Source organism: Colobus angolensis, unplaced genomic scaffold (genome assembly GCF_000951035.1).
Source record: "Colobus angolensis palliatus isolate OR3802 unplaced genomic scaffold, Cang.pa_1.0 Scaffold81, whole genome shotgun sequence".
Classification (NCBI taxonomy): domain Eukaryota; kingdom Metazoa; phylum Chordata; class Mammalia; order Primates; family Cercopithecidae; genus Colobus; species Colobus angolensis.
The window spans coordinates 3,144,775-3,159,639 of record NW_012121932.1 but is presented as its reverse complement, the minus strand read 5'-3'; the positions used below and the strand labels follow the sequence as shown (position 1 = coordinate 3,159,639).

At 36.0% G+C, this 14,865-nt stretch overlaps 1 protein-coding gene across 1 annotated transcript in view; it reads left to right on the top strand.

The window, feature by feature from the left end:
• The window catches only part of USH2A (Usher syndrome 2A (autosomal recessive, mild)), an 802,205-nt gene that overhangs the window by 532,967 nt on the left and 254,373 nt on the right, over window positions 1-14,865 (top strand). The window contains exon 40 of the mRNA XM_011929421.1: window positions 3,421-4,049. Within this exon, the coding sequence (XP_011784811.1) occupies window positions 3,421-4,049 (629 nt within the window). The remainder of the gene's footprint in view (window positions 1-3,420; window positions 4,050-14,865) is intronic.

Genomic DNA, 14,865 nt, shown 5'->3' with positions numbered 1-14,865 from the left:
ATATAATTATACATCCATATATTTGCCACTTTGATTTTTAATTCACTGGTAAATTTAGGGGATACTCATTTATGGAGTTAATATTACCAAAAAGAGTTTTTAAACGGAGTGAGGCTTTAATTAGAATGATAAAATGTTGCTTCAGGGCAACAATGGGAATGTAACAAGAAAACTGAGTGATCAGTCATGGGTAACTCGAATAGCAAACAAGTGGAGAAGACTCACAAAACCACTGAAAGTTATACACACACTCAAGTTCTGAGTCATTCAAACTGGATATTCATACACATGCATACAAATACACGCAAGTGTGCACACACACCCTTTCCAATATACACACCTGAATATAAAACTAAATAAGCAGACTCCTCTGTTTACAATTTTATTACTCTGTTTTAGGCTGGGACTGAACTTTTGAAGCTCATGAGCAAAATAGTTTCCCATAAAAGATAATTTCATTTGCCAAAATGAAACTACTTTCCGTTATTAATGTTGTAATGAAATGGTTTGAAATATGAATCTGTGATCTGGACAGAAAGGATGCTCCTGTTCCCAGCTCCAGGAGGGAGTTCTCTAAACAATTACACCCACGGAGAGCGCTGTAAGGTTGTATTTTCATCACCGGCCTGCTGAGCTGTGTGCCTGTCATACTCCCAGTCTCCCCTCCAGTGACAGCCGCATTGACAACATGTTATACTCCACATTGATTTTACAGTTAAGGAGCTGATTGTGATATATAGGGATTTTAAGAATTCAGCTGAGAGGCTGACTTTTGCCTTTTATCATTCCATTAAAATTTTATAACCATCTTTTTCATGTCATTTCATCCATGAATTCTTACTTTAGAAAGTGATAGCTACTGCTGTGAGCATAACTTTTCTCATGTTCAGAGCTTTTTATTGTATTAGCAAACTACCCCAATTATAGTTATTACTCATGTTTTACATAATTGTGGTGACCCTTTCAACCATGCAGTTGCAGGCCAGTTGATTTGTATATAGAATTAGATGATTCGGCTTATCATTTTAAAGCACTAAATTGAAAGCGTGCCAGGAGTCAGGTTTTAACACTTCCCTAGCCAAAGGAGCTAATTAAGCTGCTTTCAGCTTCCTCTCCAGAATTACACAAGTTAAAGGAGCCTTCTGCAACAAGAGCAGGGAATCTACTCAGCCAGAGCGGGAAGCTAATAAAATGTATGCTGGCTTTTAAGGGGGGAAAAAATCGTGCAATTGAAATTGAACATCTCTTCTTTCCCAAGATAAGAGATCATCTTTAAGAAAAGGCTGTGTACTGTGGGGGTTTGAAGTGCAAGTTCATCTCATTATCATGGATGTTTCACCCATAATACTATCATCATATTCAGGAGAAATAAAAGCCTTATCCACCTAATCACAGAGAACAAACTGCATCATTGTTGTTTCTTTTCCCTGAGGAAGCTCACAGTTTGATAGTTCACATATGAGGAATAATTATGCAAGACCCAGATAAAAATCCTAATAAAAAGTATTCTAATTTTTAAGTGTATATTACTCTCTTTGGGGAAGAGAGGGTGAGATAAGGTTAGACATTAAAGACTTGAATCTCCACCATTGATTTTACGAAAGCCAATCTCAGGGGGTTTGGGTTTTTCTTTTTTTTTTTTAGATTTCAAAACAACGTTGATATCTTACCAGACTCATACGTGCTTTTCTCTGGGAAATAGCCAAATCTAGATGACAAGTATAAATAAGAAAGGAGTTATATCCCCATTTTGATATAATAATTGCTACTGCTACTGTATACCAGAGAGCAAAAGTAAGAAATGGCATAGTGGTTTTAAGAAAGGTTTAAAATGAAAGCTAGCGAGAGACTAAAAGGGAAAATGTGATTTATACCAAGATTGCTGGTTTTGGGTTTTTTTGGAGGGGGGGATTTCTCTTCAAATAGGACACATTACCAAATTGTCAGAAATAGCTTGATTTCAGGGTTAATGCACTATAACATGTTTTGCTTCGAAAAGTAATTATGATTCTACCATCGGTCCAGTTGGTGACAAATACGTGGATCCTGTTGTGTGAAAGTATATGCCCATATAACCAAATATTATTGCAGTCGCTGGCCCTGCGAAGCAGTGGTTGCATTTAAAATTTCAACCTTCAGTGTAACACTGAATCGCATACACACACTCACATAATCAACGCTGTTTTAAACAATTACTAAATCCAAGTATATCTTTTTTAAAGATTTTCAATAAAATATAATGTTCACAGAAAAATCTCATAAATGTCAAAATTGCTATGGGCAGAAAAGGGGGATATAGTATTTTCTTGATCTGTTTTAGCAATTTATAGATTTCAGGCCGTGGTTTATAAGAATGCTAAATGTTCTGGAATTACAGCTGTTACTGATCAGTGATTGAGCCAGATTTGTGTTATTGCACCATGTTCTTGCTTGTACCTAGAGAGCAGTAAAGCCTCAATATAATAAAAAGCACCTGCATTTTAAATGAAATTTCAATTGAAAAACTTAACAGCCCTTCAAATTGCAGAATTTAACGCAGCCCAGTAAAGCTTAAATAACACTTTGCCTCCGCAGGCTGAGGGGTTTGCATTCAAGGTGACTTGATTGTGTCGCATGGTGAAATTATTTACAATTAAGGAATTTCTCTGGAGGGCTGCAGAATATTTGCTGTTCCACAACACCTATGCAGGCATATGGTGGGCCTTTTTCAGTATTCATGGAGCCTTCTGAACCTTTATGATAATTGAATCCGTTAGAGTGCTGAGTGGAGCAAGCATAAAACCTGTTAACCTAAAGGTCAGATCTGTGCATTGTTTATTTATCAGTAGGTGAAAGAGCTAAATCGGCAGCTTCTGTCATAGCCACAGTAAAAAATCACCTATAATATTAACAGGGAGTAGATAAATTGCAAAACATGGATTAGAATGATAAACAGAACCAAGTATAATATAGAATATATAATGAGAGATGCCGAAGGATTTTACTGGGCTGTAAAATATGCAAGTTTGTTATGACAGTGTTATTGATTATAATTAGTAACTGGGGCTCTAGAAAAAAAAAATGCAGTGGAAGCTAGAACTTTGGCAACCATGGCCCTCTTGTATGTTTATTACATTTATTTTTTTAAATCCTCATTTTTTAACCATTGGCTTGAATAAAAAGACATGATTTTGATAAAGCTATCTTAGAGAGGAAAATGACAATTTTAGTTTCATAATATTCAACAAGTATTTCACATGCAAAATTTGTGAGCAAAGCAATCACAGTCCTTGTCTTTATAGCACTTATTTATTTACTTATTGACCTTTACCAAGTGTTCATTTTCATACCCTTGTAGCAGAGCTATCACTCATTTTAGCTTCGAGGAGAGGTGGGACGTTTGCAAGAGGTATCACTTTCTGTATTTGTTTTACTTTACAGAACCTGGACCTGTAGTTCCTCCGATTCTTCTGGATGTGAAGTCAAGAATGATGTTGGTCACCTGGCAGCATCCTAGAAAGTCCAATGGGGTTATTACCCATTATAACATTTATCTACATGGCCGTCTATACTTGAGAACTCCAGGAAATGTCACTAATTGCACAGTGACACATTTACACCCATATACTGCCTATAAGTTTCAGGTAGAAGCCTGCACTTCAAAAGGATGTTCCCTTTCGCCAGAGTCCCAGACTGTATGGACACTCCCAGGGGCACCAGAAGGGATCCCAAGTCCAGAGCTGTTCTCTGATACTCCAACATCTGTGATCATATCTTGGCAACCCCCTACCCACCCCAATGGCTTGGTGGAGAATTTCACAATTGAGAGAAGAGTCAAAGGAAAGGAAGAAGTTACTACCCTGGTGACTCTCCCAAGGAGTCATTCCATGAGGTTTATTGACAAGACTTCTGCTCTTAGCCCATGGACAAAATACGAATATCGGGTACTGATGAGCACTCTTCATGGAGGTACAAACAGCAGTGCTTGGGTAGAAGTTACCACAAGACCCTCACGACCTGCTGGGGTGCAGCCGCCTGTGGTGACAGTGCTAGGACCCGATGCAGCCCAGGTAAGATACTGACTGTTCTCTCTCCTTTGCAGATTTAGGAATGTACCCTGGATTGACTCTGTGTTGAACAGAGCCATCTGCTGACTAAACAATTTGTTGTTTTAGGCATTCACTGGAGAAACTGGGTTTTGGCCTTTGGCCCAAACTATCTTAAATTCGATGTCAGTTTTTCATTTTTCCCTGTATCCCCTTAATTATAATGTTGAGATGCTTCCATTTGCCTCGCACACCTGAAATACTTTGAATGCCACAAAGGAATGCTTAGCTTAACCACCACGTCAGATTTAAATAGATCAGAAAATGAGAAGAGATGGGAAAATACGGAGGAATGAATTAGCATATTAACAAAATTTTCCATTACCAATAGTCTGGTATTTTTTAATAATCAAAGAATCAAGTAATGGGGAAAGAAATAAAAATAGCATATTAACGGGCTATCCAGAAAGTGTTCAATTATTCACCTCATTCTATTGGGAATGAACTCTAGAGGAAAGGATAACTACCATTGTTTTGGCTGGCATACAAACTTCATTCAAGGGAAATTAGTGTAACCAAACAGGAGGGAGTTTTGTAGCTTAGAAGCCTCTTTTGTGTAAATACACACATGCTTCCATGGATTCAGTCTTGTACTACTGCCAAAAGCATTAGTACAGTAGCTTGCTCACCGGAGCACAAAACAAAGGACATTTGCATAACAGCAAAGTTCATCTGCTGAAATTATTACTTGGATCTATGTTGTGTGTTCTCTCTCCCCCACCAAAAGCAAACACTAGGTGATGCTAAACAATGTAAATTGTTGAAGAAATTTAATTTAACCTACAGTCTAAAAGTTACTTTTAAAAGTCTTTGTTAGTTTTAATATGAAGCTGGTCAAAGCAACACACATTTTTGATATAAATATAAGTGTATAGAATTATATTTATTAAGCACCAATGGGAAATTAATTTTAAGTACATGATATACAATGTTTATTGTATGAATTGAGCAATGTAAAGAATTGCTTTTGATTCAAAAGAGAAACAAAACCAAAACCCAAGCCTAGAGTTAATAATCATTCCAGGAATGACTTTTTTTCCATCCTGGGACAATTTTGTAAAACTTTGGTAGCACTACCAATCACTATGATGCAACAAAACAAACACAGTCTCTTTACAAAGGCAACACTCCATAATGGACATGGTTCTGTATTATTTCGAATAAAAATGTTATAACTAGGCGTTACCGATTGTGGCCGATCTGAAAAAGAGTAAGTATTTTCAAGCCAGGCGCGGTAGCTCAGGCCTATAGTCGCAGCACTTTGGGAGGTCCAGGCAGGCAGATCACGAGGTCAGGAGATCGAGACCATCCTGGCTAACACAGTGAAACCCCGTCTCTACTAAAAAATACAAAAATAGTCAGCCAGGCGTGGTAGCGGTCGCCTGTAGTCCCAGCTACTCGGAGGCTGAGGCAGGAGAATGGCATGATCCCGGGAGGCGGAGCTTGTAGTGAGCCGAGATCCTGCCACTGCACCCCAGCCTGGGCAACAGAGCAAGACTTCGTCTCAAAAAAGAAAAAGAAAAGAAAAGAAAAGTACTTTCAGAAGAAGAACTCAGTGCACGATTCTACTTGACTCACCATATATAAACAATAATTAAAAGTATCAAGAACCTAGAGAAAGTTGCCTGGCTTTTTCTTCACATTTTTACCCTCTTTTGATTTTATAATATCATCCAGGAATTAAACAATATACATGGCTTGTCAGTTTGCTAGAGAAGTTTAGATTAGCGTGGCTAGAAAGCTGAATCTCATAGGCACTCACCTGAGGCCACAAGGCAGGAATCTAAATGTCTCTAAGAAGGTGTCTGAAATATATGAACACTGTACACTAGTAATATCATTCTAAAAACTCACACTTTTAATTCTCATCTTATAACTAGGAAATAAAAAGTTATCAATAAGAAGAATCAGCGAGAACATTCAACTGAGTCTAGTATTTAATGCTATATACTATTTAAATAGTATTAAGATAACATACCTGTCTTTCAGTATTATTGGCTCACATGTTCAGAACGATCTTAAGACTTTACCAAAGCAGACGTTCTCGTGATATAGCTTAGCTGGTAAACAGAGGCATATGACTGCTAAACAATGACTTCTCTTTGTAAAATATGAGATTTAAAAGTCTGAATTGCAAATAGAAAATATTTTATATGAAATAACAGAAGGATAGTCATTAATGCATTGGTTAAGCAATTAATTTAACTATTTATCATAGAGGGTTGTTCCAGGTATTAGGATGGATGACGGAAATTGTCAACAATATTAACAACAGTAACAATAATAATTTCAGTTCTATTGACATTGACAGAACATCAGTACATGAGTGTACGTCTTTGTAAGTGCCTCTTTTAGGCAGTGGGGTCACAGAAGAGATCAAGATAAAGCCCCTAGCCTCATGGCAATTACATTTTAGACAGAATGCAACAAATAACTAGGTAATATACCTGGAAGTGATAAGGACTTGGGAGAGAAGAATAAATTGAGTGTAGAGAAGTACGGAATACTAGCTGATAGGGTGGAAGATACTACAAGGAGCAGAGTTGGTATTTCACCTTAGTGTTACTCGTTTTGTGCCATGTGTTTTTTTCTCCATACAATGCCACCTGTAAGAATTACAATCCAACAGGGAAAGCAAGAGAGATAGCACATACTTAGGCCAACTAGAAAATAAATTAAATGTAACATATTAGTAAGTACTAAAAGAGGCGATATGACTTGGCATAAATATGAGCCTTGAGAAAGGTAAATTGGAGAGCACAGCAGCATAGATGAAATAATATTCTTAAAATCTTATTTAATTACAAGAAAAATAAATATATAATGTCAAAGAGTTGTGTCACCTGAAAAAGTGAAAGCCATGCACTTTTATTTAATATTTAATCACCTAAGAAAATTTATTTCATTTTATAAGGTTGGTAAAAATGCCCTACTAAGACCTAAAACAGTTCAGTGAAACTATAGACTGATTTCATATATGAATACAGATTCAAAACGTTTAAATAAAAGATTACCAAATTGAATTAAGCAGTATATTAAAAGAATGATATACAAGGACAAATTGATTTGATTTTTAAAATGTGAGGATGGTTCAACATCAAAAAATCTATCAACATATTTCTTACATCAACCAATTAAAGTAGAAAGCCCATATGTTTTGTTTTTTTTTTAATCAATAGATGCAGAAAAAAGACATGCAATTCAGAAGTCATTTCTAACAAAAAGTCAAAGTAAAATCAGATTAGGACCAAGGTACTTAAATGGGATAAAGTCAATGTATAAACTGCTGCACTGAAGCCTTAAATTGAGGACTGACAAGAAATAATATGTATAAATAACTAAGTTGCATAACTATGATGCAGCAAAAAAAAACAAAACAAAACCTTATTTTATGGTAATATCATGAGCCTCTAAACCCTGATGCCCCTGTCCACTTTTTCATAGGTAATGCGGAATAAAATAGAGTAACCCTGCAGCTGTCAGCTCCTATACAGCAGGGTCCTCACTCAGCTAAGGCTACTGAAGCCAGTCTTGGCAGGTGTGCCATAAGGAACAGTGTCACCCAGACCACAACCATGTGTAGCTTCCTTCCCTCTGCTATGTACACTTAGGGTCACTCATTTATGAGTTTGATAATGAACCAAAGTAAAAGGAGTTGAGTCTTAGTCATCATCCTCATTGACTTTTAAAGATGGGCCAATGTTTGATGTCTACTTAAAATAAACCATAGACAAAATGTATAAATATTTCACAGAAGGAAATAAAATAATAATGAAAATATATTCATTGAGTTCATGTTATGTTCTAGAAATTGCTTTCATTTAATTCTTACTGCAACTATGTCAGATAAATGCTATTGCTATTCCCATTTTACAGACAGGAAAACTGAGTATGAGGGATTAAGTAATCTGCATAAGATTACATAAGGAGTAAGAGTTGGAATTCACACCAAGGCAATAGGGTTCTAGAGCCCATGCTCTTCTCTACTTCTTTACAGTTCAACAAGTGGAAAAAAAGTGCAATCTTCCTTGGTGGAAGGACTTAATTCCCTAACAAGACAATCCTTCCAAAGTCAACATATAAACTGAGCATCCTTCAAATCAGAATGCCAATGTTTTTTGTTTGTTTTATTTCAAAGTGGATAAAATTATTTTTTATTTTTTATTTTACTTTAAGTTCTGGGATACATGTATAGAATGTGCAGGTTTGTTACATAGGTATACATGTGCCATGGTCGTTTGCTGCACCTATCAACCCCTCATCTAGGTTTCAAACCCCGCATGCATTAGGTATTTGTCCTAATGCTCTCCCTCCCCTTACCCCCGACCCCTTGACAGTCCCCAGTGTGTCATGTTCCCCTCCCTGTGTCCATGTGTTTTCACTGTTCAACTCCCACTTATGAGTGGGAAGATGCAGTATTTGGAATATGCAGTGTTTGGTTTTCTGTTCCGATGTTAGTTTACAGAGAATGATGGCTTCATGGATGAAGCTGGATAAAGTGATTTTAAAGTATAAATAGAAGACTAAATGATTGAAAATATTATAGAAAATTGTGAAAGAATAGTGAGGTGGTACTTTCTATAGTACGTAAACTTACTCTAAAGCCATTGAATTATAATAATATGCTATTGGCATTAAAAAGACAAATGGTCATTGGAACCAACTAGGGAGTTTAGATATAGATATGAGTGTTTGTTGAAATGACTTATTGTAGGTAGAAGTTGCATTTTATTTCATTGGTAAAGAATGGTTTCCTTTAAAAATGATACCAGCCCGACCGACTATCCATGTGTAAGGGAAAAATAGATCCCTTTATCATATCATACTATAACTAACTTCCCATAAATTAAAAATGTTAATGTTAAAAAAGTAAAAATCTTAGGAAGAAAAGGAGAATATCATGAAATCTAAATGTAGGGGAGCACTTTCTAAAGAAAAAAAGAAACTCAGAAGCTTAAAAAAAAAGATAGCTATATGTAGCTAGAAATAATCTGATTGATTTTCTAAGGTGTAAACTGCCCGCACCCCACCAAAAAAAGTTAACATCCAAAAGATAGATTGGGAAAGTACATCTGTAACACATACTACAGACAAATCAATTTCACCTTAATATACATAGACCATCTAATAATTTATAATACAAGATGCTTTAATAGAGAATAATTTAGGTAAGAGGATATATTAGGTTGGTGTAAAAGTAATTGCCGTTTTTACCATTAAAAATAATGACAAAAACCACAATTAATTTTGCATTCATACCTCACATAAAGTCAAGGGAATGAAAATTAGTTAAAGAAACAAGCAATACTGGCAAAAACGAATATCAGTAATTTCAAGAGTTTGTGGAGGCACAGATCATGGATAATTTCATTGTTTGTGATAAAGTGAATTTCCCCAACTTTTTAAGAAAGTAGTACATCAATAATGATAAAAATTAAACATGCATTTTCCTTTTGGCATGGCTATCCTTGGTAATCTTTTCAATATGAAATAAACACAAGAGTACATATAGCATACATTTTCAAATATTATTTTTAGCATAAAATAATGTCAGGAGGATTAACAAATCATTTGTTTTCAACCATAAAAAGAATATTATGCAACCATAAAAAATAATAGGGTGTGTCCATAATCAATTAAGTCTGAAAAGCAAGTTGCAGCATAAGGGGTAGAGAAGATTTTTTTTCTGTGAAAAGTTTTTTAAAAATAGAAGAGAAAGAGAGAAAGACCTAGGATAAGCATGAGTGTATTTGCTTCGCTTGTATGAACATACAAAAAGTATGGAAGAATAAACTTCAAACTGTTACCTTTTCACCTGAGTGAAATAAAACAGAGCCACAATTAATGTTTCTTGTATACATATTTGTACTCTTTCTCTGTCTGATTGAAAAAATACAAATAGAGTATTTGAAATTAAAAATTAAGATTAATACTTTTTAAAGGAAAGGAAGACTTTTTGAAAAACAGCTTTATTTTTATTTCAACAAATATTTCTTGCACATGTTATTCTGTATGAATTTTTCAGGGGAGTCCATCATAAGAGGAATTGCTACACTGTACAGAGTCAAATATTTCCATGTGATCTTTCTTTATGGTACATTTGTATCTTCTGTTGACAAAATACTCTTAGAGTTATGCAATCTTATGTCTACATATGATGGCAAGGATTGTCTCTTTACATTAGAGAATAAGGGTTCCAAGGCCCGGAGATGTTAAATGTTTTGCCTAAAGCCACACAGCTTTGAGACATTTATCATCTCTTAGTCCATTCTTAACTCATTTTTCAATCTTTATAAGTGCTCTTATTCATAAAGTTCTTACAAATAGTTTGATGGAGTTAAAGACATAAGGAAGTTGCTTACTATGCTTTTGGATATTACTCTTTTCAAGCCTAAAGCCAATCAACTAACCTGCATGTCTAAGTTTCTGCTTAAAATGGGGAACTTTGAAGGTGCCATGATTTTCTAGAGAGACTTTTCAGGGATGTAAAACAGCTGCTAAAAGTCAATCATTCCTTAAACACTTAACCAGCAATTTAGCTGTCCTATTTTCTGAAGACTTATAATAAATAAACAGAAAAAAATGGACATATAAATCATTAAGAACCACTCAAATAAAAGAAATCATTATGATAGGTAAGCCATCTCTGAAGTAAACATTTTATTTACAGTGCAAAACTATAATTCTATTTGAAAGTTTTAATGTAATACTACTGCTTTAGAGAACACATTTCTTGCTTAATCAGGCCAATAACACGTTCTTTTGTCTGAATTTTTAGGGATGTGACAATATTTCTTAATCTTTCTTATATACAATGAATATACAAAAGGTCAGGAAATTAAACAAACTGAAAGTTTTAATCTCATATATTTTGACCACACATATGATAATAAATGTGGTCTTAAGCATAGAAAAGAATAGAATACAATATTTAGTTAACTGGCTCCTTAAAATTCTTGGACACGGGCCGGGCATGGTGGCTGATGCCTATAATCCCAGTACTCTTTGGGATTACAAAGGTGGGTGGATTACCTGAGGTCAGGAGTTCGAGACCAGCTTGGCCAACATGGCAAAACCCCATCTCTACTAAAACTACAAAAATTGGCCGGGCATGGTAGCATGTGCCTGTACTCCCAGCTACTCAGGGGGCTGAAGCAAAAGAATCGTTTGAACCCAGGAGGCGGAGGTTGCAGTGGGCCGAGATCACCCTGCTGCACTCCAGCCTGGGCGACAGAGTGAGACACTGTCTTAAAAAAAAAAAAAAAAAAAAAAGTCTTGGACACATTGATTGATTGAGATAGAGTTTCACTCTTGTTGCCCAGGCTGGAGTTCAGTGGTGCAATCTCTGCTCAGTGCAGCCTCTGCCTCCCTGGTTCAAGCAATTCTCCTGCCTCGGCCTCCCTCCCAAGTAGCTGGGATTACAGACACCTGCCACCACACCCAGGTGATTTTTGATATTTTTAGTACAGGCAGGGTCTCATCATGTTGGCCAGGTGGGTCTCTAACTCCTGGCCTCAGGTGATCCACCTGCTTCAGCCTCCCAAAGTGCTAGGATTCCAAGCATGAGCCATCACACCCAGCCAACACGTTCATTTTTAATAATGGCTCCAGGGTATTTTCAGGAGGGTGATCAAATTAGATACCATCTCTGTTGGCCTACTGACTATAATAACGATATCCTTCTCTATATTGTTATAAGAGATTGTTTTATATAGTTGTAGAAATTTTCTATAGAATTAGATTCATTTCTTCTAAGTCACTGCTGTCAAAAAGATATATTTTTCTAAGTTTGTAACTTTTAAAAAAATAAAAAATAGGTTTTAGATGGAAACATTTATAGTAGAAAAATAGGGTTTTTTTTTAGATCTTGAAATGTTTATCTGCAGAGTCATTATACCAAATCTCTTAATCTCTGCTGGTAGATATCTTATTCAAGTTTTATCTTCTGAACGCTCTTTCTCAGTCTCAATACCAAGTTCCAAATCAATTCGCTGTTAGCTCAACTACTAACACAGACTATCTCCTAAGTATTAATTCTTTTTTTTAATATATATATTTTAAGTTCTAAGGTACATGTGCACAACGTGCAGGTTTGTTACATATGTATACACGTGCCAGGTTGGTGTGCTGCAGCAATTAACTCGTCATTTACATTACGTATATCTTCTAATGTTATCTCTCCCCCTCCCCCCACCCCACGACAGGCCCCAGTGTGTGATGTTCCCCTTCCTGTGTCCAAGTGTTGTCATTGTTCAGTTCCCACCTATGAGTGAGAACGTGCGGTGTTTGGTTTTTTGTTCTTGTGATAGTTTGCTGAGAATGATGGTTTCCAGCTTCATCCATGTCCCTACAAAGGACATGAACTCATCCTTTTTTATGGCTGCATAGTATTCCACTGTATATATGTGCCACATTTTCTTAATCCAGTCTATCATTGGTGGACATTTGGGTTGGTTCCAAGTCTTTGCTATTGTGAATAGTGCCGCAGTAAACATACGTGTGCATGTGTCTTTATAGCAGCATGATTTATAATCCTTTGGGTATATACTCAGTAATGGAATGGCTGAGTCAAATGCTATTCCTAGTTCTAGATACTTGAGGAATCGCCACACTGTTTTCCACAATGGTTGAACTAGTTTACAGTCCCACCAACAGTGTAAAAGTGTTCCTATTTCTCCACATCCTCTCCAGCACCTGTTGTTTCCTGACTTTTTAATGATTGCCATTCTAACTGGTGTGAGATGGTATCTCATTGTGGTTTTGATTTGCATTTCTCTGATGGCCAGTAAGGATAAGCATTTTTTCATGTGTCTGTTGGCTGCATAAATGTCTTCTTTTGAGAAGTGTCTGTTCACATCCTTTGCCCACTTTCTGATGGGGTTGTTTGATTTTTTCTTGTAAATTTGTTTGAGTTCTTTGTAGAGTCTGGATATTAGCCCTTTGTCAGATGGGTAGGTTGTTAAAATTTTCTCCCATTCTGTAGGTTGCCTATTCACTGTGATGGTAGTTTATTTTGTTGTGCAGGAGTTCTTTAGTTTAATTAGATCCCTAAACAGAGATATAGACCAATAGAACAGAACAGAGCCCTCAGAAATAATATCACACATCTACAACCATCTGATCTTTGACAAACCTGACAAAAACAAGAAATAGGGAAAGGATTCCCTATTTAATAAATGGTGCTGGGAAAACTGGCTAGCAACATATAGAAAGCTGAAACTGGATCCCTTCCTTACACCTTTAGCAAAAATTAATTCAAGATGGATTAAAGACTTAAATGTTAGACCTAAAACCATAAAAACCCTAGAAGAAAACCTAGGCAATACCATTCAGGACATAGGCATGGGCAGAGACTAAGTATTAATTCTTTAACGTGTTGTCAAGCTCTGACCTGAACTCTCAAAGTATTCTGGTCTAAGAGGCAAGAAAAGCCATATTTTTCAGATTAGTCAGGTTAAATTTAGCTCTGATAGCTCTTATATTTTCATTTATGTTACAAATACCAGGAAGCCCTCTGAGTTTGAGTTTGACCTTGACTCATTTTTCAGGTCCACAGACAGCATTGCACCTCCAAAACAACTAGAGTCCTATGTCTCTTCTACAACCTTTGCTTGCTTTAGGGTGTTTTTAAAAATACTTTCCACATCCAGGCAAATCCTCTATGTTTACAAGGACCACATCTGAAACTTCTCTTCATCCCAGCATCTCTTCTTAGAACTCTCCAAAAAGTTTTTTTAAGATTAACAATGATTTCATGCCCTGCAGTATAATTTGGTAGATATTGGCCCGTTGTTAATTATAAATTACCAAATTAATCATCAAGCAATTGCCCAGCTAACATGCGGTGAGAGCCCTTTTTGTCACCAATTATTAGTAAGAACACTCTTTAAAAAATCTCAGGTCATAGTCCTCCTAGATGAAACCTTTTCCCCTTGATTTAAGATAGAAAATTATGGTCAGTCCTTCTCCATTTTAATTTCTATATTGCTCCTCTTTGATTTGCATAGAGTTACGAATGTACATATAAATATGTCACCTTGCAGAAATCTGTCTCTTAAGGTTTCAAAATAACCGTATTTAGGGAAAAAATATAATCTAACAAACTGTGACTACAATTACTAACTGAACTCCACCTCTGTGCACATGGTACTAAGTGGATGTACAATTTGTCCCTGCTCTGAAGAAGCTTACGTACTGGGACACGAGATATATATCCTGGCATTTATATAAGGTGCACTAGAAGGTACCAATAAAAGAGGTGAAACAGGATACATTGTAAATAAATGATTTTTGTCATGGCCTGTGCACATTTTTTTAGGATCTCTTTCCCCATAAGAACATAAGTGTGTTACCACTATGCTCCTATATAGTTTAGTGAGAAAAGAAAATAAACTTCAGACATTCTAGAATTCTATTGCAAAATGTTGTTTTTTCTTCCGTTGCTCAAGTCCACATTTTAGCTAAGCATAAACATCTTTGGCTTCCCCTTTTTAAAAGCTTCCTATACATTTTCTTATCCCGGAGAAGAGGATGTGCTGTTAATGCTTTAATTGCCAAGTTATATATAAGTAAGATTCAGGAACTCAATTTCCCATCCTTAGAAAATATGAATAATGATTTCTCTTTCCCTTCCTCCAACAAAAAGTGACTTATTTAGCAGGCACACTAACAGTGCAAAGAAATGAGTTCCGATGTTTCATTTAATTGAGTTATAAACATGAAAAATATCAAATCCTATGCAACCCTATTGAAGCATGTGGATGTGTGAATTTTCTCCATG